We start from the raw sequence: 22,764 nt of genomic DNA, 5'->3' as shown, positions 1-22,764 counted from the left end.
CATTGTTTTTTGTTTTTTTTTTTCCCTCTTCTTGAGAAAAAAAATATACATTGTTTTTATGGTAAAACATGAATTAATGGTATACAATAATGTGCACGGTGCACCAATGTGAATGCTTCACGCAATACTTATTTAGTTGATAATTAGCTAGTAACATGTATATATATGGAACATAGCTTAATTTGGAATCCAGGCTCAACACGGGAGATGTAATTATCTATTGTATGTTTCTCAATAGTCTTGACGGTTCCTTTTCACATTAGTATATATAAGAAATTATTTATTTGCAATTTGCAAATATTTTAGTTTTGTTTGAAAGTAGCCTTCACCAAAATTAAACCAAATTGTCAATCATTTGTACATTTAAGTAACAATCCCTAGTTTTAAAGGGATTTATGCACTGTGAGCTTCATCATCATTTTTATTTTTATTTTTATTTTCCATATGGAAAGTCAGCAATAGAAATTAAGTACATTTGTTTTTAATATTATTGTACAACTATATATCCTGATCTTATCTGACAAGCAGGATTATGCCTATGTATGGATATACATATTATGCCTTCCGATAATATATTGGCACCTAACTACATAATTGAAATTAGGATATTTAAATGTTTAAGGTTGCTAATATTCTTGATTAACTAAATCTGTTTATTAACAACCATGGAAGTATGAGATAATTTGGTAGTTGGTGAGGAGGATACGTGAATCATGCTCCTTGCATTTATATATTCTTGAAAGAAAGACTATGACATTCTTGCATCTTTTTTTAGAAAAATGATATAGATATGCTTCTCTCTCCGCAACCCGCAACCACTATATGAAAAAACAATGCTACAAACAGTCTCTTCATTAGCTACAATTGTCAGATTAAGGCAAACGGAAAGCTCATATATATATATATATATACATATATATATATATATATATATATATACATATATATATATATATATATATATATTAGATGTCAACATCGTAATCCCCAAGATGATCAATACACATTATCAACAACACAATCATTAACAACGGTCTCTCTTAGTTCTCTCGATACAAGGTAATATTGAAACCACATAAGCTTCGGTTGAAGAAGCTGATATGTTGGCTCGATCCAATAAGAAAATCAAGATGGATTCAATGAAACAATGCAATTTTGGAGAGCGATGTAATGCTATGAAAGAGGGGGGTACGTCGAACATGGAATTTAGTAATAGGAACTCCATATGTGGATTGAACCCTGTCAAACACAACCAATATAGAGGAGTTTTTGTTATATGATAAGAAGGGGGAAGAGGAGTTTATATTATATGAAGTTGCGGATGACATGTAGTGTTTTAATTGTTGAATGCTTGTAATTAGTTCCGAATACTTAAATTCCCGAGATTAAGATGATGTTGGACCAACTAATACAGAATTGGACAACCTATCTTAATCAAAACTTATGAACGACTCATTGTAAATTATGAAAAACTTCATCGAGTGGTAATGAAAATAAGATCACATATGTGTGGTTCATGTGCTCTTTTTTATTAGCCCTAGGTCTTAGCGACGACTAATCTCCTTCTCTTTTAGCACCATCTCTATTTTAGATTTATTGTATTTGAACGTACAAATGTTTAATTTTGTAATAAATATTTAAATTTTATATTATTTTAATTTCTTTTTATATATTTGATTTTAATTTATTTTAACTATTTTTCTACTTATGTTCAATATATTTTTAAAAATATATATATTTTTTAAAATATTACTGACGAGGTTACCGACATACTACATCCGTCGGTATATTCTACAGAGTTGGAAAAGAATTATTGCAAATATCACTACTATTGTTAACTCTCCAACGGAATTACATATGATTTTTCATCAGTGATATGTTATATTTACCAATGAATATACTAACAGACAAATAAAAATATTAACAAAATTGTATATGGTATTCCATCGGTTATATAGTAAACTTCCTGAAGAAAATACCGATGGAATGAAGCGGGTAAATGTTTTTTTTTATGCTTTGTTCATTTGTAAATTTCTCAGTAAATTTATTACTGATAGACCAGAAACTATTTACAAGAGTTTTTTATAGACTATTTCTATCCATAAACCTATTGATAAAATATTTACCAATAAATTATAAATATAAATACTAGCAGAAATTTTGGTAGATAAAATTATTAAATCTGCAGTGGTTAGGCTTTAAACCCCAATTAAAAAAAAAACACACAATCATTAATGGAATATTTTGACTTCCTCCTTGTCCACAGACAGCTTGGGCTCATCATTCAAAACACGGCAGTACCACAAAACCATAGTTGGTATATCAATTGAGTATATCAATTTCATATTGAATTGCTAGCTAAACCCTTTTGACCAAAAAGTTATTGTACAAAAAGGACGTTCTTCTCACAAATGTTTTCCTTCACACTTGTAAAGATAAACCACGAATTTTAGAAGTTAGAAATTCACGAATATTAGTGGTGGTTGTGTTTTAAAATATTTTTATTTAAAAATATATTAAAATAATATTTTTTTATTTTTTAAAATTTATTTTTCTCATTAACACATCAAAACAATATAAAATTAATAAAAAATAAATTTTATTTTTATTTTTTTTTAAAATCACTTTCAAAACATAAAACCAAACAAGCTAAAAAAACATGACCATAAAAGAATCACACATTTTTCAACTGGGCATCACTGTATTACATAATGTATGTCATTTAGACGGAAAACCTCAGCAGACATGGATAGGTGGACTCAATTGAAAAATGTCTAACACCTTTGAGAAAAAAAAAATTGAAAAAAATCATAGTTTAGCAGGTATATGAGAATTGGTAGATAGTCGATGAGCTACTCGATCTAAGGTTTGCTCATATCATTTTCATTTACTTAGGATTTGGTTTGAATTGAAATTTTAAACTTGATGGCTATCTCACTTGGTCAGAATTCTCAATTCTCAGTGTATTATTGTATAATAATAATAATAATAATAATCTCTTCCATCATATGCGTGTGGCAGACGAAATAAACCAAGATGCAAAATTGCAAATCAATTGTCAAGGACAGTACTGCTAATAAGTACGTTGTCCTATAAGATCAACACGTATACCGGTACCCAATCTACCACCTTGCCACATCACCGCTATCTCACTTTTATTAAATATTTTTTTTAAAGTGTAATAACGTTTCTTTTTAAAATAATGTTGAGTCTTTTAGTGTTTTTTTTCATCTCATATTGATGATTAAACAAAATCTCATGAATATTGTAGCATCTTGGTAGACATAACGACAAAAACCAAATATATATCAAGAAAAATTAAAGTTACTATATAGTAATTAAAATAAAACTAGTTCTAAAGCTTCATATAAAGAATTAATTATGCCTGATAAAATAATGATGTCACTCATATTATATCCTTTCTTATTACATGTTACTTTAATTATATGTTTTTTGTTCTAAAATTTTTTAATTGCTATTAATTATCCTAATATTTTATTTTATTTTATTTTTTTATTATATAAAATAAAAGAGTTTTAGTAGTGATCTAAAAAACAAGAGACACGTTGATTTAATTCTTAAAATTTAAAATTAATCTTAAAAAAAGATTACAAAAAACCCTTCGAAGTCGTCCTAAAAGAAAAGACTTATAAGAAAAAGAAAAGAAAAATTAAGATTAAAAAAAATATTAGCAAACTGATGCCAAAAAAATAGAAAAAAAAATCAAATTCCCATTTGCTTACAATATTGACGAAAAAACTTAAGTGTGTGTGCATACATGAATTAATCTACTATTTAAACATTTGTTTATGTTTGCATTTTAAAAATGCTTTTAAAAAAATTAATTTTTTTTTTATTTTTTTTAATTAATATTTTTTGATATTTTTAGATCATTTTGATACGCTAATATAAAAATATGATTTAAAAAAAATAAATAAAATATTATTATAATATATTTATAAATAAAATATGCTTTAAAAAATAGCAGTAAAAACACACTAACTTAGTCTGAATCCACGCTAATTTAAACGAAACAAATCATCTCATTAGCCATGCAAATCCACATAGAGCATTTTTGAGTCCACAAGAAACATTCAGACCTAAACAAAACTAGAAGTCCAAACCAAAACAAAGTTTTCGGCCCACTTACACGAGAAAGGCTCACAACCGGAATACAGAACAACAAAAGATGGCCTCAACAAGCCCATTAAACATTGTATAGGAACCCATTTAAGAACTTGCCCAGCATCTATTTCGTTCTTTTATTTTCTTTTGCAGCTCACGTGGGCATGCATATATTTCGGGGAAGCCAGTTAGAGGGGGGAAAAAAAACACGTAGGTACTGATTCAGCAAAGGCCATAACAGCAACGAAAAAAAGAAGGAAAATGAGCTTAAGCCTCTTCTACTGCCTAAATTGCAAATCTCATTCCAAGAAACAATCATTTTAATTTAATAATTTAATTTATTAGATAAAAATTTAAAATATAATTTATATTATTATCTAATATATTTTCTAATTAAATAAAAGTTCTTTGAGTTTAAAACTTATACAAATTTAGATTATCTTATACTTAATTATTATCAAATTAATAAGGACGGTGAGATTTGAACTCGTGACCACTTGGTTATTAAAGCTATGATACCATGTTAAAAAATCATATCAACGATTAAGCGTTTAAAATCATTGACTAGCATTCATGTTCATTATATTCTATAAATTACAGGTGCCACAAAAACGACTTTTAGATGGGAAACGAATCTTCATTAATCATGATTCATAACTGGAACAAGGTATCAAGCACAGATTCTCTTGAAATTCAAGTAACAAAAGTTGATGATTCATGATGTCTAGTATTCATACACACATTCATACAATGAGAACAAATGGAAACTTAATGGTTCAAACAAGCTTTACATGAGGATACATTGCAGAAAGTATGATTCAACATCAGTATACAAAGATTTGAACCTAATTTAGTAAGGATATGACTCCTAGGATGAACTGGATGTATTGGATTCAATACTGTAATTGTCTCTACCACACTGTATGATGTTTAGAATTCTGCCTCTTCTTCCTTTTCTTGTGTGTATGTCTCTGTCTCTTGCTCTCTGTCTCTGTCCCCCCCTTAGCTAGGAATTGTTGCTGTCTTTTTATAAGTGAGTAAGAATTCTTTTTTGAAAATAAATAAATTCCTGAAAATTAGATGCTGGCCATCAATATCTTGATTTGTGGAGAGAGGATTAAAATTTGAAACTTGAATCTTCCATCAGAATGGAAAGGTTGGGTTGGCTGGTTGAGGTGGTGTGTTTGACTCAGAATATATAGTGCATCTTAGGAGTTAAACCCTGATTTCTTACGCTAAGATTGTAGCTAACATGTTAGAAGACAAGTTTTTTTTGTTTCTGCACCACCAAGGGATTCAATTAGGACCAAGATTAATCCCTAAAGTTGTATAAGATACAATCATTTCTTCCTTCCTTTTTCTGCCTAGAAATCTGCAAATATTATGAATAAACTACGTTGTTTCCTTCTCATCTTTAATAAACTTGTTCTTGCAAAACGCATCATTTCACTTAGAGTTGAACGACATTGTTTTTGCTTCTCCATCAAAATTAGGTTTGTTTCTCTGATTTAGTTGCGCCAACTTTAGATTGGTTCTTCTTTTCCCGTGCCTTTGGCTCTTTGGTCTCTGGACTTCTAGTTTTCTTATTTCGGTCAATAATTTTTTTATCCTTTTCCTTTATTTTTTTTTCAATTTTGCCCCTATCAAATTACAGCATGCCCTATAATTTTTCTGTTACTCCCATATCAGTCCTTGTCACGCTCTTTGTGCAATCCCCTAGGCAATTTTATCAGTATTGTCACATATATGGCATTATTGATTTCATATTTGGTGATGCATCAGTGGTCTTTTAAAATTATGACATGTGTAAGAAGGCCAATTAATCACCGAGACAACATGATAACCGCACGAGGAAGAGACAATGCTAACATTTAAAGATATAATTCAACTGTTTATATTTTAAATTTATTTTTTAAAAAAATTACTAGTTCAAGTTCTATAAATTTCAGAATCATTTGAGGTTTATATAATTATTAATTTTAAAACTCGTGTAATTAAGTCACATGTAAATTATTCACATCTAAATAAAAAAAAAAAGAGAGACAATGCTAATAAAAATAAAGGAATGTCTACACAAGGATGTCGAGTTAGGACATCACAGGAATTTGCTGTTGTCAAAAGTTCGTTTAGGACTTAATTAGGCAGGCCATGGAAGAAGTACTCAAGGACAATAATTTTTCAGTTAGATCTTTGATGGTTTAATCGGTCCAAAAGGGTGGAGAGAATGGGATGACAATTATGCTCTTTCGACTTTGTTTTGTGTAGAGTATCAAAATACAGGTTTTGATGCATCCACTAGAAGAGTAAAACAGCCTAGTTTTCATGTGTTAAAGGGTCCCCTGTTGGAAAAAATAGAGATAGGATATGGCAGTTAATTTATAATAATAAAGCTACAAAACAAGAAAAATAAATAAGATGAATGATACAAGTTTTATAAAAAATACATTGTTATAGCTCTTCTATATATCTTTTTATACTTATTTATAATACCTAAGATTACAAGTTTAATTATAAATCTCTAAGTCTTGGATAATCGAATTAAACTATCCAAAAAAAAATTATATTCTAGTAAGGATTCTAACATCTTAATTAAATAAGAATTTTAGTAAATTAGTCTATTATAAATTCTTTTTCAATAAGAATTTTTATATTAATTAGAATTCCTCCTTTAAATGATATTAAAAATTTTATAAATTCTAAATCTTATAAGTTGAAATTCTACTTGATATTGAACTTCAATATCCTCAAGAGGCTAATCCTTTGAGTAGGTTTATATAAGGCTAGTTCTCATACTGTAAATTTCACAAAATGTTATTTCAGATAGATTTAATGTATTTCTATTTTAATATTAGATGAAAACATCATTTAATTATTATTAAAATTTATTTTTTAAAGAGATACATTATCAAAGTCTAAAAAATATTTTTGCACTTAAATTATTTTTTACTCCGACCCGTCACAAGATAATTTGCTAGTTTATATATAAATCTAAGTAATTCCATACCCCTGGTAAGGAGTATTGAGTATTTTATATTATATTATATACTTGGAGGGACTCCAGTGTAGGCTGTATCAATAAAATCGAAATTTATAAATGAAACTAATCATACATGGATATATCAACGGACATGGATATCATATCTTCGTAAGAAATTGATTGCAAGACTTGAATTTGATATATATGAAACATAATAAATTAGCTAATTATCAATACTTACTGAATAGTTAATCACTAAGATTTAATAATTCTATGCTTATCTATTTTTAACTTAATTCCCTTGATCAATGAAATTTCTCATTTATAGAATAAAAATAATGATAAAAAAGAATATGTGAAAGAAAACAGGGAAAGTTGTTACCATTTAAAAGACAAATTCATAAATGAAGAGTTAATTATGTGCGAAAAACTTTAATAAATCTCTCTGGACTGTTTTCATGGCCAGTAATGAATTAGGTTATACTGTTGTAGATTGTTTTGATTATTGATATTATGGTAATAATTATTTTTTAAAATTTATTTTGTTTGAAAATATATTAAAATATTTTTTTTTAAATTTTATTTTTAATATCAGCTAGAAAGATTACATATATATATATATATATATATATATATATATATATATATTAAAACAATGGGCATGTGAATTAATAACTAGACATATATTTAAACAAATGATACAATAATATTAAGAAAGTCGGAAATTATTATCCTCGCTGTAAACACCACCTATACCTTTTGGATTTACTTTTTTAAAGGTTTATATTATAACATGTTTGGGGATTTTAGGTTAAAAAACAAGAGAAAAGTAAGAAAAAGTATGGAAGGGGCAAGTTTTTGTTAGATATTTAACAGTAAAAGGTAAAATTGAAACTTCTTAAAAACTGTTTGGGTTATATTGGAAATTTAACAACTTGAAGGGCATAAATGAAATATTGATGAATCTTAAGGTCAAAATTATATATTCTACCTTCTTTTCTTGTTGCAGTATGCGGCTCAATAAAAACCCACCAGGTGTCTCAGTTGACCTTGATTAAAGCTTTGACTATAGAAATCTTCAAATTTCACCGGTTCTTCTACGTGTCCTCCGTTTTCCTTCTTTCAAAACCCTAGCCTCCATCACCACTCCCACCGAGGCAGTGCAAAGCCAGAAACAGGACGATAGGGTTTAATGGCCGGTGGCTCTGATGCAACTGATACTACAGCTACTATTACCTTATCGTGCGCTCGATGTGGCAAACCTGCGCATCTCCAGTATTTAATTCTTTCAAAAATCTCTCTCTAAACCTGAATTATTTTTTAATAATTATTATTATTGTGTGATTGTTTATATATATATTTATTTAATTTTAGGTGTCCAAAATGCATGGAATTAAAGCTTCCTCGTGAACCTGCCGCTTTCTGGTAATCAATAATTCTATGATTTTTTTTTAAAAAATTAATTAGATAAATCAAGTTTTTGTTTGTTTGTTTTTTTGAATTAGTTCGCAGGATTGTTTTAAGGCGTCGTGGAGCTCTCATAAATCAGTTCATACGAAGGCGAAGGAGGAAGAAAATAGGGATGGAAGTAGTGAAGGTTGGCTATATTGTGTGAGGAGAGGACAGGGTCGAACTCCGAAACTTCCACATTTTGATTGGACTGGGTATATCTCTACGATTTTTGTTGTTTTCGATTGGGTTGCATGTATCTAAATCCTTTCTGTTAGCCGAATTTTAGTTCTATTGGTTGTGAAATAAGAATGAGTTTTGTTTTTGTGCAGGGGGTTAAGACCGTATCCAATATCTCCCTACCGTGTTGTTCCTCCTCACATTGATCGACCTGATTGGGCAGTTGATGTGAGGGTTTTTTTTTTTAATGTTCAGTAGTGGCTTTTACTTATTGTTTATTTTAGCGAAATTTGACCATAAATTTTCCGGGGTGCGACCACTTTTGATCCGTGTAATGTGTATTGTCCGTTGACTCTTTATTTCTCATTTGTTTTTATCATGTTACATAGCCAATGAATGCTTCTTGTTTCCATTGAACCTCCCTTTATTCTTGTTTCATGGGCATAATGTAGTACTGATGCACCTTTCTTCTTTGACAATAATTCGTAGGGAATCCCTAAGATTGAACCCAGCAGTGATTTGCAGCATGTTGTGGAGGTAAACCGTATTCTTAACCTTCTACATGGTTATTATTTCATTGTTCGACGTGTAGTCATGGTGGACGTTATTTTCTTTGTTCTATATTCCTCTTTCTAAATCTACTTATCTATGTCGTAGATCAAAACTCCTGAGCAAATTGAGAGAATGCGAGAAACTTGTCGAGTAAGTTGTTGCCCTGCCTCCCAACTCTTTTAAGTATATTCAAAAGTGAACCTGTCTTGCTTCATTCTTGTCTTTTAACCTTCATGCCAATTTCGTGACTGTATTCTTATGCTATGATTGCATTTGTGGATAATAGTAATGTCAGAATTCTCTATAATGGGATTAATATCTGATGAATCATTAGTGCAAGAAATTATATTTAAGATCTTCCATGCTGTTTCTATAAAGAGAATTAAGTAGGATCTGCCTTATACCCAATCAACAAGCACCGTACCAGCATCATCGACCATTGCTCTATCTGTTGCTTCCTTTATTAGGTGAAAAACAAGAGTACAAAGAAATATATGCCCTGAACAAGGAAATCTAACTTGCAGATTATAAAAATAACGGACCATCTGGGATGAGAAGGCAACTCCTATGTGAAAATTAATGGATGATATATTTTTGCATGGACACCACACATGTAGGAACAGTTTTGTTTTCCAAGTAACTTCAAAACTCTGTAGCTTTCCCACTGTAGTTCACATATTTATTTATTTTTTTTCATGTTTTGTTTTTGAAGGTTTTTCATTTGAGGTGAGGAGCCAGGGGTGGATATATTTGTCCTTAGGTTAGGTGTGAATTTCATTTTCATATTTAATGCAATCAATCTAGGATGTGGTAGTCTTATCTTGATTTAGCATTGCAACAGCGTACAAAGTGTTTAAAGCTATAAAGAATTGAGTGAAGAAAGCAGATCCATGGGGCTGACTCCAAGTCGGTGGAATTGAGACTTCATCAATGTCTTCATTTTAAAGCTAAATAATGGACTGCAAATGAGTAGAGGATGTGGGATATTTTTTCTTGAGAAATTGCAATTGAAGACAGCTTCCACCTAGTCATAATATTGAAACATTTTCTGAAGAATCAGCTTTTTTGCATGTTCTGACTCTTTTTTTGTTTGTAAAGAATGGTGCAATATGTAACCATAACTGGAATTGTAACAACACTAGTTCACCTTGTTTTCTTTTTTGTGTGTGAATTTAAAACGTCTGTTAATATCAGATAGCAAGGGAGGTTCTGGATGCTGCTGCACGGATCATTCGCCCTGGTGTGACAACAGATGAAATTGACAGAGTTGTTCATGAGGCAACTGTTGCAGCTGGTATTTAGATGTTAATGATTTCCGTATTGATCCTTCTAGCTATGCCTGAGAGTTGTTCACAATTCATTAACTCCTAGTGAATAGGTGTCATTATTCGGTCTTAACTTTCGTTTGCTAAACCTTTTTTTTCTTGAATCGTGCTGTAGGTGGATATCCATCTCCTTTAAATTATCACTTCTTCCCAAAGTCATGCTGCACGTAGGTAGTCCTATTGTGTACCGTTTCAATATGTTTCCTTCACTTGTGATCCATAATTTAAGAGGGTGTGACTGTCTGTTGTAGGTCAATTAATGAAGTAATATGCCATGGAATTCCTGATGCCAGGTATGAGTCAAGTTCAATCCTGTAAAATTTTGTAATCTTGCTTTCTCGTGCACTGAATTTGCGCTAATACATTCTGGAACCATGGAGTTTTATCCTATTTGTTTGTCATATAATATATACCTTTTAATTTTACCCATGCATGCTATCATATTTCATCATAAAACTCCATTAACATAAGTGGACTTTATAACCACTATGACTGCTTAAGTTCTAATAACTTTCTGATATTTCTTCAATTTATCTTTTTATTGCTTCAGGAAATTAGAGGATGGTGATATAGTAAATGTTGACGTGACTGTGTATTATAAAGGTGTCCATGGTAAGAAATTTTCTGACTCGTTTGTGAGTAAATCAAGTGTGATGAAGATAGTCCTTGATCTAGTGGTTGATTCATTGTGCAGGTGATCTTAATGAAACATACTTTGTGGGAAATGTTGATGAAGCATCTCGACAATTAGTCCAATGTACTTATGAGTGCTTGGAGAAAGCAATATCGATCGGTATGTGCCATTTTTTTATTCTGGTTGTACGATCTGTTGAACTTATGTTTGAATTCTCCATGTGCTATCACACTCTGGCTGATGTCATGCTTTGCTTGTATAAGTTTTCACCCAGGAAACTTATCGATTTTTAATTTTAAGAATAATAGCTAATTTAGAATGTAGTAACTGAAAAGGTCAGGTGTTTAACCAAGTTCTACCTGTTTGATTTTGATATGGATTTGCGGCGTTTTTTTTGGTGCAATTATCTTGTTAGATCATCCCATCTAAATTCCGAGTTCTTCTTTCTGAGTTTTGCGCTCCTCTTTTACTTTTAGTGAAACCTGGTGTACGATTTCGTGAAATTGGAGAAGTAATTAATCGTCATGCTACAATGTCGGGGTTGTCTGTGGTAAAGTACTTCAGCACTGTCATTGGATGAAATCTTCATAGTTAGCTGTTGACCGTGTTAATAATTTCCCTTGTTTTTTGTGTCAAAACAGGTGAAATCATACTGTGGTCATGGTATTGGAGAGCTTTTTCATTGTGCTCCAAATATTCCACATTATGGAAGTATCCTCAGTAAATCCGGCTTTTTTATCTAGTATTTAGTAAAGAAAGTAAACCAATGTTTGAGGCTTTGAAAATGCAAAATGATGCTGAACTGCCCCTTCAGTACCATATAACCTAATAGATTAAGCCTTTTTTTTTTAGTTTGTGCGCATTGTTTGCCTTAAACCAGAGCAGGAAATAAAGCAGTGGGTGTAATGAAGGCTGGACAGATCTTCACTATTGAACCCATGATTAATGCAGGTAAATTTACAAGGCTCTATAATTGATGGAATTTCTCTCAAAGCTTTCGTTGCCTGTAGCTTCTAACTCAAATGATTTCCCGAGTAGGGGTTTGGCGTGATCGGATGTGGCCTGATGGATGGACTGCTGTCACTGCAGATGGCAAACGCAGTGCTCAGTTTGAGCACACGCTTCTGGTAACTGACCTTTTGGTTTTATCTTCATGACTCCCTTATTGACTTCTGCCTCTAATAGTTATCGTGGTCTATTTAGACAAGTGTCCCTGCATCTTCATTTCATCTGGGTACCATATCTGGGAATTTCTTCACACTGCAGTGATTTCTCATTACTTGATAATGGCAACTTCATGTATAATCGTCCCTGCAGCATCGCACATTTATTCTTTTGCTGATTGTATTGTTCTGCAGGTGACACAAACTGGAGTAGAAGTTCTTACCACAAGGTTGCCTTCATCGCCGAAGGTGTACCCCTGGCTAAATGAATAGTTATTGATAACTTGTTCAAGTGAGGGTCTAGTACCATCAAGATCCGTTCCTACGGTGTGCCATTCATGACAGGTTTTGAAATATTGCACGAGGACTTCTGGAATTTGGGTTTGTAACAATCAGGACACCAAACATTCAATTTTGCACCAAGGCCCCTACCTTTATTAGAGATGTACACTAATTTCATCTATATTTTTGTTATGAATTATGGTTGTAACTTTTTTAAAATAATGACGATGAGTGTTTACTTGTTGCAATTTTTTTTATTTAAAAAAGCACGATTGCAGGGTTTTGGCCCAACCTAATTAGTGTTTTATGGATTTTCCCTGTGATATAAAACAACTTTGCACATTCCAGTTGCTTGGGCCCTTGCATTATCGCTTGGTTGGTGAAGTTTGGATTCTTTAATGTTTGTTTTTTTTTTTCTGACTTGATCTTCACTTGCATTGGAAGACAGTAGTGTTTAGCTAGTGCCTCGAAAGGCTTCTGTTCATAATTGATCTTCAGGTCAATGACATGTATTTTCTTCTCCTCCGTCGATTTGATTATAAAAGATGATTTCATGGATGTTTTTTTTTTTAAATTAATATTTTTTTAATGTTTTGATGTATTATTAAAAATAATTATATAAAAAATATTATTTTAATATATTTCTAAATAAAAAAAATGAAAACAATACTTTGAAAAACAATGAATAAAAAAATATGTTCTAATAAAAATTTTCTCGAGCATACTAGATCCTGTTTTTAGCCAATTTAAACGAGAATAAAAAACGTTTTAAAATTTTTTTAAATAAAATCTTATTATGTTTTTTTTCTGGAAAAAAAGAACCAAAAACTAACTTTTTCCAAATAAAAAATTAGAAAAAACAGATTAGTAATTTTAGGGAAGCTTTATTAACAAAGCCCAGCCCAGTATATGTAAATCTTCCAAATAAAAAATTAGAAAAATGGATTGGTAATTTTAGGAAGCCTCAAAGCCCAGCCCAGTATCTGTAAATTTTGTGCAAAACAGCAAACGTATTCAGGTTTGGTTTGGAACCAGATCAAGAAACACGCTCCGACAAAAATTCACTCGTTTACACTGTGGACCGGCCATGACCTTCGAATGGGTCAGACGGCCCGCACATTTTACTGTTTTAGACATGGTACAATTTACAAAAAGGATACACGGACCAATCGAATTGTATAACTACAAGAGTTAAAGAATCCTCGCTCCATGAGAAAAACCTTAGGAAACGTACCTCGGTAAAGCGGGAAGAGGGGTGTGGGGATATGAATCAAAACCCAGTTGACCCGACTAACGAGGAATATGATGCATTTTCATCATTCGTGGCAGGTTCTTTCTCGCTGTCCTTGTTTGGTAGTTTATCCCTGGGCTTGACAAGAAGTCCCAGTTCCACACCAGCCATCTCGTACAATTCTAATTTTTGAAGCTTGGTTGCCTCGACGTCTCCATCCCAGCAGGTTTCAGAAATAATTTCCAGTGCTTTCTCCATCTTTTCCTCAGGTACAAGATTCCCATTTTGTAGTAGGACGATGTAAACTTGTTCGGCAGAAGCTTTCCTGATCTGAGAACAGAAGAGACAACGTAGATTTCAATTCACTGGGTTGCTAATCAACGAAAGAGAGTTCACACGCTATATAAATCAAATGCCAAATCCCAAACCTTGGGATATCGGTGGCCAAGCAAAGTGAGAAGATGAGTGAATGCCCGAGCATTGATGGTTTCCAAGAGTGAAGCAATATATCCAAGTATAGCAATACCAGAGTATAATTTTGCGAAGTCCTTGGATCCCTTCAACTCAACAGCAAGGGAATCCAAAACACTAGCACAGAAAACTGGAGTTTGGTCCTGGAAATTGAAATGGAAAGGTATTTCAGCATGTCGTCAAACCATGGAACAGAAAAATAACAAATCCACCGGGAAATTTCATTCATGATTTCAATAGCAGCAGTTTGTATTTGTCCGAAGTAATGTTGAGATCTTCACTGTTAGTGACAGCAGAAGTTTGCATCAATGAAATCAGAATCTGAAAGCAATATTCTTCCTGTGTACTAACAGTGAGATCCTCCCTTCAAAAAATAAGTAAATTGCGCAAGCCAACAGATAAATAAGATAGGACAACTAACCTCCATATCCAAGAATATTTTTTTGCTGAAAAGAATCTCTATTGTCTGAAATACACGAGTAATGGTCAATGTTCTGAAACTCCGTGAATAAACTTAAAATTCAAGGAAAAAAACAAAACTTAGAATGTCATTGTCCCAAATTAAACAATGTGTACAGGCGCACAAACATTTGTTACATAGAAATACTAATAGAAAGATGAAAAAAAAAGGGGAAAAAAACAGACAGCTCATCAGCTTATGGAGGGAAAATATGAATTGCAACTACCTAAGCATCATCAGCAAGATTCTTTAACTAAGCCTTTAAATAACATTATTTTGCTATTAACTAGTCGCTACAGGTTTACCTCAATTACTTGTTAAAGCAGAGAAAATGCATATCTTTAAGAAAAAACAAAAATTCCATTACCTTCAAAGTGGGTACAATAACTCTATCACATTTCTTGTACTGTTGGAGAACCCAAAGCATGTCAGCAGATAGCATATGCTCTCTTGACCTTCTATCATTGGACTCTTCAGTTTCAACCGGTTGAAGATATTTCAATAATGCAGAGACTGAAGCCTTCCGTAAAGAATCTTGCAACCCACCAATCGAAATAACTAAACCAGACAATACAGATCTGCTATAACAACTAAACCGGAGTAATTGTACAAAGCGTTGATATGAAAAGGTGGGTACCTACAAGCAAGCCACAATCACCTCCTTGTCAAAGAACTCAAATCACAAATAACAAATAAAATGGAGTAACTGTACAAACAGTGGACTGTAAACTTACTCCCCACTTTAAATCCGTTTCATTAGGAACAATTTCTTCCAGATTTTCTCTGTAAGGGATAAATGGAATAAATATTGCCTTGTTGTACAAAATCCTCTGCAGAACCTTTGCAGCAGCTTCTCTTATTTTGTCCATCTTCTCCACAGCTTGCTTAGCAATTCCGCCAATCACATTGGTAGCGAGATTTGCATCAAAAAATGAGACCACCTGGTTATTATCAGCCACATCATTATTAGGCCTCTCTGACACAGACTCAACATCATGTGCTTTTCCGTTGGAATCCTTGATGCAAAGGATGTATGTACATGTTTCAAGGCCTTCCATAGCAGCCTCACGAACCCAAGAACCCACATCACCTCTGTTATCAACAGAATAGTCATCAAGAGCTTTAAATAAGTTCAGCATAACTTCATTTTTTATCAGATGATACAGAGACATGCCATCCTCTCCACAACAAATACTGGAACAGTCTCTTTCCTGAGTTAATGTCTTCAACACTAGTATGAGTCCTTTGACAGCATTAACTCGTGCTTCAGCATCTCTGTCCTCAGGTTTATTCTATAGAGATTATCCACAAACATGAGTCAGAAGTCCAGTACGATCCAAAGCAAGAGTTTTTAATAAGAATCACAACTTTCACGACACGCACCTCTATCATGCAAGAACTAGAAAGCTTCAGAAGCACATCTCTCCACCTGTTAGCCAAAAGTTCATATGGCAAAACACCTAGCGCCATTGCAGATCCTCTTCTTACAGCAACATTTTGATCAGTCAGCTGTTCCAGGTATTTTGATGTTATACTGCTGGCACCTTCATTATTTGTGGTGACGAGGTATGCTCGAACGAAGTGTTCTAGGGCTTTAACAGCATCATTCTGTACATGTTTGGAGCAATAGATTCATCAATTCAGACTATCAGCAAGAAAAAAAAAGGTACTGGCAAAGAAAATCTAACATTACAACACAAACACCTGTATTTGAGAATTAGGATGCCGTAAATTTTCGCTAAGAGTATCAAGCAGACTCCTTTTTATCTTTTCTGGTAATAACAAATGCGATGATGAGATACATTCAATGAACCGAGAAACAGCAGAACGCATTATTTCTCCACCCTTCCCACGATAAAGTCGTGCTTTCTCAATAGCAGGAACTACACCAGCAACTTGTTTCTGTTTTTCTACAAAATAAAAATAGCAGATACTAAAACCTGGTTTATGCAAGTCGTAAGCTCAAGCTTCCTTGAACTGGGATTCTAGAACCAGCATACAGAAGATAGCATAAACTGAGTTATAAAATTTTGCCCATGTACCAATTCTTATTCATCAAATAAACAGGAATCTCATTTCCTCAAAATGAGAAAGAGTGAAAACCCCCAAACCTTGTTTTGCAGCCATCTCACAACAAAACACCTGAGTTAGTGCAGTTCACATCCAGCATGAACTTTAAATTATTGTCTAAGATTTCAAAAAGTTACTTCATTTGAAATCTCAACAATCATTCATAAAAGAAAAGCATGTGTACAACAAGTGATTTTCCTACGTAATATATTAATAACGTAGAGGATATAATCAAATTGGTTGTATCCAAGCTGGATTTCTTTCTCAATATCATTTCTTTTTCTCTCAAATTGTTAGAAAAACAAACTCTGAAATTATTCTAGCATAGTATTAATCAAATAAATAGCCTTAAAGCTACAAGCTCTTAAGGTTATAAGCATAAAATGGGAATAAAATAGAAAATCCTAAAAGTGTGTATTTTTAGGAACAGAGGAACCATGCACATTAAATCTCTGAAAGTTCAAATAAAAAGTTTTCATTGCATTTGTGAGAAAAAGAAGTTGAAAGAAGAAAAAAGAGTACTAACCAGTGGCAAGAGCATAGTCAAATCGGTGCAAAGCCAAAACAATTTCTGCAGTTGCTAAGGTTGCACCATGGCGCATGCAAAGATCAGATGAGAGAGTAGAAGGAATTAATTTCTCCAGGACAAAGCTTGCAAAATACTCGGGGTCATATTTGACAAGAGCAGAAAGGGCTTCTCCAGCAAGTTCTCTCAAGCCTTTATCCTAAAGTAACCAGCTACAACAGTCATACACTTAAAACTACAACAACAGTAAAAACCATATGACATGCAAGAGTTAAGCCAAATAACTTATGTTGTGCCAAGTGCTATGAGCATTTTACATCTGATAATCCTAGGCAAGCCAATACCCAACCCAAAACCTCAAAATGAAAAAGGTTGTTGAACTTAACTAAACTTGATGATGCAACGCAACCAAGGTAACAATAACCAAGGTCATATATCATCTCTAGTCTCAACAGATAATTTGAAACGAAAAGATAAGACAAAAGCAAAGAGAAATAGATATAGCTAGCATCATTGTAGAGATAAAACATAGAAGAAGCACAAAATATAAGTGCTTGAGAGCATACCCAGTGACCGATCTTGTTGTGCAGCAGTTCTTCTGCAAACGGATAAAGGTATCCTTCATACTGAGCAATGTAGACAGCAACATGGAGGTAAGAGTTTACTCGTGAAGAAAGTGAAAAATAATCTGCGGTATTCACTATGTCAATGCCATGTGGGTAGTTCCCTTGTCTTCCAACATTCTCCTGAAAAGCAGCTGCAGCTGCTCTTCTGCAATTGACCTAAGCATCATGCATCATAAGCTTTGACATTGACATTGGTACAATAGGAAAAGGCTAGTATATCCTATCAGAGAGTACTCGCACCTCACGGTCATAGCAGGCCACTGTTAACAGGTGTGGAGCAAGCTGTTCCAATACATATCTCATATCAACGTGATAATATGCACGGCCAAATGCCCAACAAACATAGGCAGCAGCATCTCGAACATGAGACCCTACACTATGTGGACCTCTTCGAATATCATAATGCAGCGCCTGTTGAGAAAAATATAATATTGTTCAATTCCAATAAATTGATGCTTTGAGTCTTAGCACTGGTAAAAACAACCATTTTCTACTGCTTATAAGCCAATAGACAATATAGATGTTGAGAAAGGAGAAGCCAATAAAACTGCAAAAAATTAGTTCACAATCACACCAGTGCTCATCGTCCATGTGCAAAGTAGTTTATTCTTTCACTGGGTTTGACTTTTTTGTCTTTTGATGCTAAGAATAATTTACTTTTCAACCATTTCTTCTGTCTCCAAATAGAAAGAGATCAGGACTCATAACTAGAAAGAGTTAAGAAAAGGAAAAAAGAAAAAAAAGAAAGAACTGATAAACCAAAAATAATGCAAAATTATAAATGGTCCACAAATCTTTCAGTAACAAATGATTTAACAAGAAAGAAAAGATTATCCAATCAAAATGCAATCATCCTACCTTCACAACATAAGGAACAACTTTGGGAAGACTCATAGGCAACAACAATCCTCTACGTGCTAGTTCAGCAAGTGCCAGGCAAGCTCCATGCCATGAACCATCACCCTGGAAAGTTATGAAAGTTAATTATGGCTCTATACCTCAAAATTGGCAGAGAAGGATCAAAATACGAAGAAAATATGAAAAGAGAAAAGGAGAACATAGAAGCATACCTCTCCAGGTGAAAACAGCTCCAATATTGATGACAAGACCTCATCTGACAGAGCAGATGTCAATCGTGAAGTTATGCGGCCTATACCTTTGGCAGCAGACCAACGTACAACAGTGTCCTGCATTGTCAATGGTATCAACACAAAATTGTCCAGAAAAATGGTGAAATTAAAAACAAAGCATGTTCAACACCTTTTCATGGCTCTAATACGTTCTGTTCATTGACAGACAAGAATAGCAAAGAAGCAAAATGCACAACAGTACAATCCAGACAATCATGTCAAATTTTGAATCCGAGACTCCACACTTTATAAGGTGATTGAAACTTCAGACTAGGCTACACTGCTTGTTGCCAGGCATCATGTCTAAAACATGGGACTCCTCGAGAGAGAAACAAACATGTAAACAATGCCTGCAGACCCACCTGTATTGACTGCAACAAGCACCTCAAGAAGAGGCCAGTGCATTTCACTAATTCTTATACCAATACACTTTATTTGTTAATCAGAAAGCATATCCAACACTTAGCACTCTTTCAAGGGTTGTAAAAATAATTGCTGGGCTTCATAGAAGCCTGGAAAGAGTGATGGTTTGTTTTATTTAACTTCATTATATTTTTCACTTCATACAATTCCTGAATCCTAAATGGGTTTTCATAAATATTCTTTAGTACTAATTTAAAGCTTTGAAAGATTTTTCTGGCGTTTTACATAGTTTCCACTATGTTCCTGAGGCTGTGATTATATGTAGATCAGAAGCTCAACAGGGTAGTTACTTTATTAAGATGCCTGTATGTTATTTTAAATATAGCAGCTATTGATGAGATAACAAAGTACTGTCCCATTAATGATAACACTCATCTGCTTCTAATACTAACTTTTGGACAGAAGAATAGGAATGGGTAACATTTTATCCAAAATTTAACCTTTGAAGCTACTTAGTATTTGATTAAAGAAAGCAATAAGCTCTAAATGGAATCTCACCCTTTTGACATACCGTGTCTCTTAATCCAGCCAGTAACATCTCGATGATCTCTTCTACAATTTCTGGAACATCCATGGCTTCATCTTCAAGGCAGTTTGCACTTTCTTCTGGTTTGACAGAATCAATATTCTCATCATGACTGCATTGATCAGCTCTTTTAGATACATTTAAGGAGACATTTTCCCCAAGAGAACTGGTCCTGCCCTATGGATAAGGCAAAAGAATGTCATGAAAGTAGTAGCATTCTTTGTTTTGTGCTTTTGATTATTTAAATAATGGTAACAAGTTTTACAAAATAATCATGTTAGATATAAGCAACAAGAAGTGATAGAGACTAAATAACTAGAACACACAAAAGAGAATGAGATAAATAATTAAGGAGCTTATAGTTGTATATACCATACGAGTTACACACATAGCCATGCACTCAAGAAGTGGATACAAGTGAGGATCTGTAAAAACCAGCAGGTTAAAGAACTATTGATAATGTTTAGGGATAATGGCCTCTGCATTTTGCAAGGAAAAAAACCCTCAAACTGTCCTTAGTTTATCATTAATTCCCACTTTGGAGATGCAAAGCAGTCTTGTCCACCTGACATAACAAAAAAGCATGACAAGTGACACACAGGATGGCTTGGCACCCTGCATGCCCTGCAAACTTCAATTTCCACAAGATACATGAGTCATGTTACAAGCTGAACAGCCAATGTTACTGATATCATATGAAAGGCACATAGATAATCGCTGGCCATGGGACATGTCAATTTTGATGTTGAAAGAGTAGTTTCTTACATTTATTGCACAGAAACCAGAAAGAAGATTCTAATTAATTATGCACGTGTTAAAATTGTACTTTTATTCTGAACTTGGTACTAAAATGCAAAGTCCTTTGTAAGCAAAAGATTCGTAAAAGAAACTTTCAAACTAGAACATGTTTTAAAATTTTCCTGAAGATAGTTAGCAGCTCCCAAGGCCATACATTTGTCAAAACCTTGAAGTTTAAACCAGGATGTCCATAAATATTTAGCAATACTAACCACATAACACCAGGCTGGTGAACGAGGAGGGAGGCAAGTAAGACCTATCCGTTGTGTTAACTTCACCAAATTCTTGCGAAGCAAAGGACTATGAGCAGCAGTACCGGACTTTTCCAGCAATGACACATCAGTCCAAACAGTGGAAACCACACCCATTAACCCTTTGCGACCACCAGCCTGACCACAACAAATAGTATATGAGAAAACTATAAATTAAACAAGGCAAAGAGAAATGCACACAAGAAAGAATACAAACAAAAGGCATCATCCATTTCCCATGCAAAACTTATTTGCATCAAAACAATATGACAAAATCAACAAAAGCAAACCTTGAAAATGGCAGCCAATGCCTCCACGGCACCCAATAACTGAAAGTGAGACGAGAAATCATCTTTTCCAGAAGATAAAACTTCATGTGTCCATTCAATAAAGCTGAAAAATAAAAACAAAATACAGATATTCAACCATGCTTATCCAACAATGCTTCAAAATAGACAGCAACAAGAGCAATGTTAAAACCTGGTAAAGGCCATTGGCATATCAGGACGCGAAATAAGCTTAGAGAGCACTAATCCAGCCATAGTCCGCATAGGACCAGCATTCGATAGATAATCTTTAGAAAACTTCAAAATCCTCAAAACAAGAGGAGCTAACTCAAGTTCACCGAGCTCATTACTACTGGCAATACTAGTATCAACAGAAGAAATATCAAACGGAACCAGAACAAGAATAGAAAGCCACAAAAGCATCACACATTTCGCCTCCATCTCTCCCTTACTTTCCTGCCTCAACGAGGTAACAGAATTCGCGCCATGGCATTTCTCTAACAGAGAAACCGCAAGCTCTAAATCCGAAACTTGATGTGGAAAAAACTTAATAACCGCCTTGTAACCGCAAACGGTAACTAATGTGTAAATAATAATACAGATCGGCTTTATTATTTCAAGAATTTCATCCGATTCAAAACCTAATTCGATCGTTCGAGTACGAATAATTTGCATTAATGGAGAAACTATACTCTCCAGGTACGGCTCCAATAGCTCACCCTGCTGCTGATACTTATCCATCTGCATAAAAAATATTATAATAAAAATTACAAAAAGAAACAACAACAAAAGTTGGAGAGGAAGCGGAGAGTAGTACAATGGAGCGGATCTTGTGGACGGAGGAGAGATCGGAGACTTGTTGATTGGAAACGATGTCGTCAAGGAGGGATTTGACGAGTTTCCATTCCTGTAAGAAGTATTTTTGGAGAACTGTATCTTTGGAATCGTGCTCATCGTCTTCATCTACTGATTCCGATACCGGCATTTTAAAGAAGAGTCGGAACTTCTCCGGTTGCGGCAGTCTTTGTTGATATGGAAGAGAGGGAAGAGAAAGGAACGATTGAATTCCCGCCTGGATTTATTTAACACTGTCTTTGATCTAAAATGGAGAGTGTGTTTTACAAATACCTGTAAAAAAAAGAAAAGGTCTGTTGCGAGTGGTTGTACGTTGTGCTAATATTTGTTGTACACTGGTTAGTTAAAAAGGTGTGATAAAATGTTTCTAGGGTTTCTATCATTTGGATTTTATTTTAAAGGTGCTGAAAGATCTGGTACGGT

At 33.5% G+C, this 22,764-nt stretch overlaps 2 protein-coding genes across 2 annotated transcripts; one reads left to right on the top strand and one right to left on the bottom strand.

Moving 5' to 3' along the window:
* The first annotated feature begins 8,136 nt into the window (after window positions 1-8,136).
* On the top strand, window positions 8,137-12,935 carry LOC133682328 (methionine aminopeptidase 1A). The gene is made up of 16 exons (XM_062105622.1): window positions 8,137-8,377; window positions 8,477-8,527; window positions 8,608-8,766; window positions 8,884-8,959; window positions 9,221-9,268; window positions 9,389-9,433; window positions 10,478-10,577; window positions 10,724-10,775; window positions 10,860-10,901; window positions 11,159-11,220; window positions 11,303-11,401; window positions 11,719-11,792; window positions 11,884-11,953; window positions 12,128-12,193; window positions 12,281-12,369; window positions 12,601-12,935. Exons 1-16 carry the CDS (start codon window positions 8,295-8,297, stop codon window positions 12,676-12,678), a joined length of 1,194 nt encoding a protein of 397 aa, XP_061961606.1. The 5' UTR covers window positions 8,137-8,294; the 3' UTR covers window positions 12,679-12,935.
* Window positions 12,936-13,639: 704 nt separating this feature from the next.
* Window positions 13,640-22,680, bottom strand: LOC133682326 (tubulin-folding cofactor D). Its single transcript, XM_062105620.1, has 17 exons — window positions 22,304-22,680; window positions 21,680-22,227; window positions 21,490-21,592; window positions 21,161-21,337; window positions 20,136-20,327; window positions 19,142-19,258; window positions 18,930-19,034; window positions 18,312-18,482; window positions 18,012-18,227; window positions 17,446-17,644; window positions 16,554-16,759; window positions 16,233-16,457; window positions 15,584-16,141; window positions 15,217-15,486; window positions 14,811-14,855; window positions 14,347-14,532; window positions 13,640-14,248 (listed from the first exon to the last, which is right to left on the bottom strand). The coding sequence occupies exons 1-17, from the start codon at window positions 22,469-22,471 to the stop codon at window positions 13,958-13,960; spliced, it is 3,777 nt and encodes a 1,258-aa protein (XP_061961604.1). The 5' UTR covers window positions 22,472-22,680; the 3' UTR covers window positions 13,640-13,957.
* Window positions 22,681-22,764: the final 84 nt, after the last annotated feature.

Source organism: Populus nigra, chromosome 2 (genome assembly GCF_951802175.1).
Source record: "Populus nigra chromosome 2, ddPopNigr1.1, whole genome shotgun sequence".
NCBI lineage: Eukaryota > Viridiplantae > Streptophyta > Magnoliopsida > Malpighiales > Salicaceae > Populus > Populus nigra.
The sequence above is the reverse complement of the archived record's forward strand: the minus strand, read 5'-3'. Positions and strand labels throughout refer to the sequence as shown.

Bases quoted from the DNA above. Each gene is read 5' to 3' on its own strand.
- LOC133682326 (XM_062105620.1), bottom strand. From the start codon at position 22,471: ATGCCGGTATCGGAATCAGTAGATGAAGACGATGAGCACGATTCCAAA. The intron at 19,259-20,135 runs GTATGTCAAAAG...TTGACAATGCAG, and splicing joins TGGCTGGATTAAGAGACACG to GACACTGTTGTACGTTGGTC. The intron at 14,533-14,810 runs GTTAGTTGTCCT...TTCAATTTCCAG, and splicing joins AAATATTCTTGGATATGGAG to GACCAAACTCCAGTTTTCTG.
- LOC133682328 (XM_062105622.1), top strand. From the start codon at position 8,295: ATGGCCGGTGGCTCTGATGCAACTGATACTACAGCTACTATTACCTTA. The intron at 11,793-11,883 runs GTAAAGTACTTC...GTGTCAAAACAG, and splicing joins CAATGTCGGGGTTGTCTGTG to GTGAAATCATACTGTGGTCA. The intron at 12,194-12,280 runs GTAAATTTACAA...TTTCCCGAGTAG, and splicing joins TGAACCCATGATTAATGCAG to GGGTTTGGCGTGATCGGATG.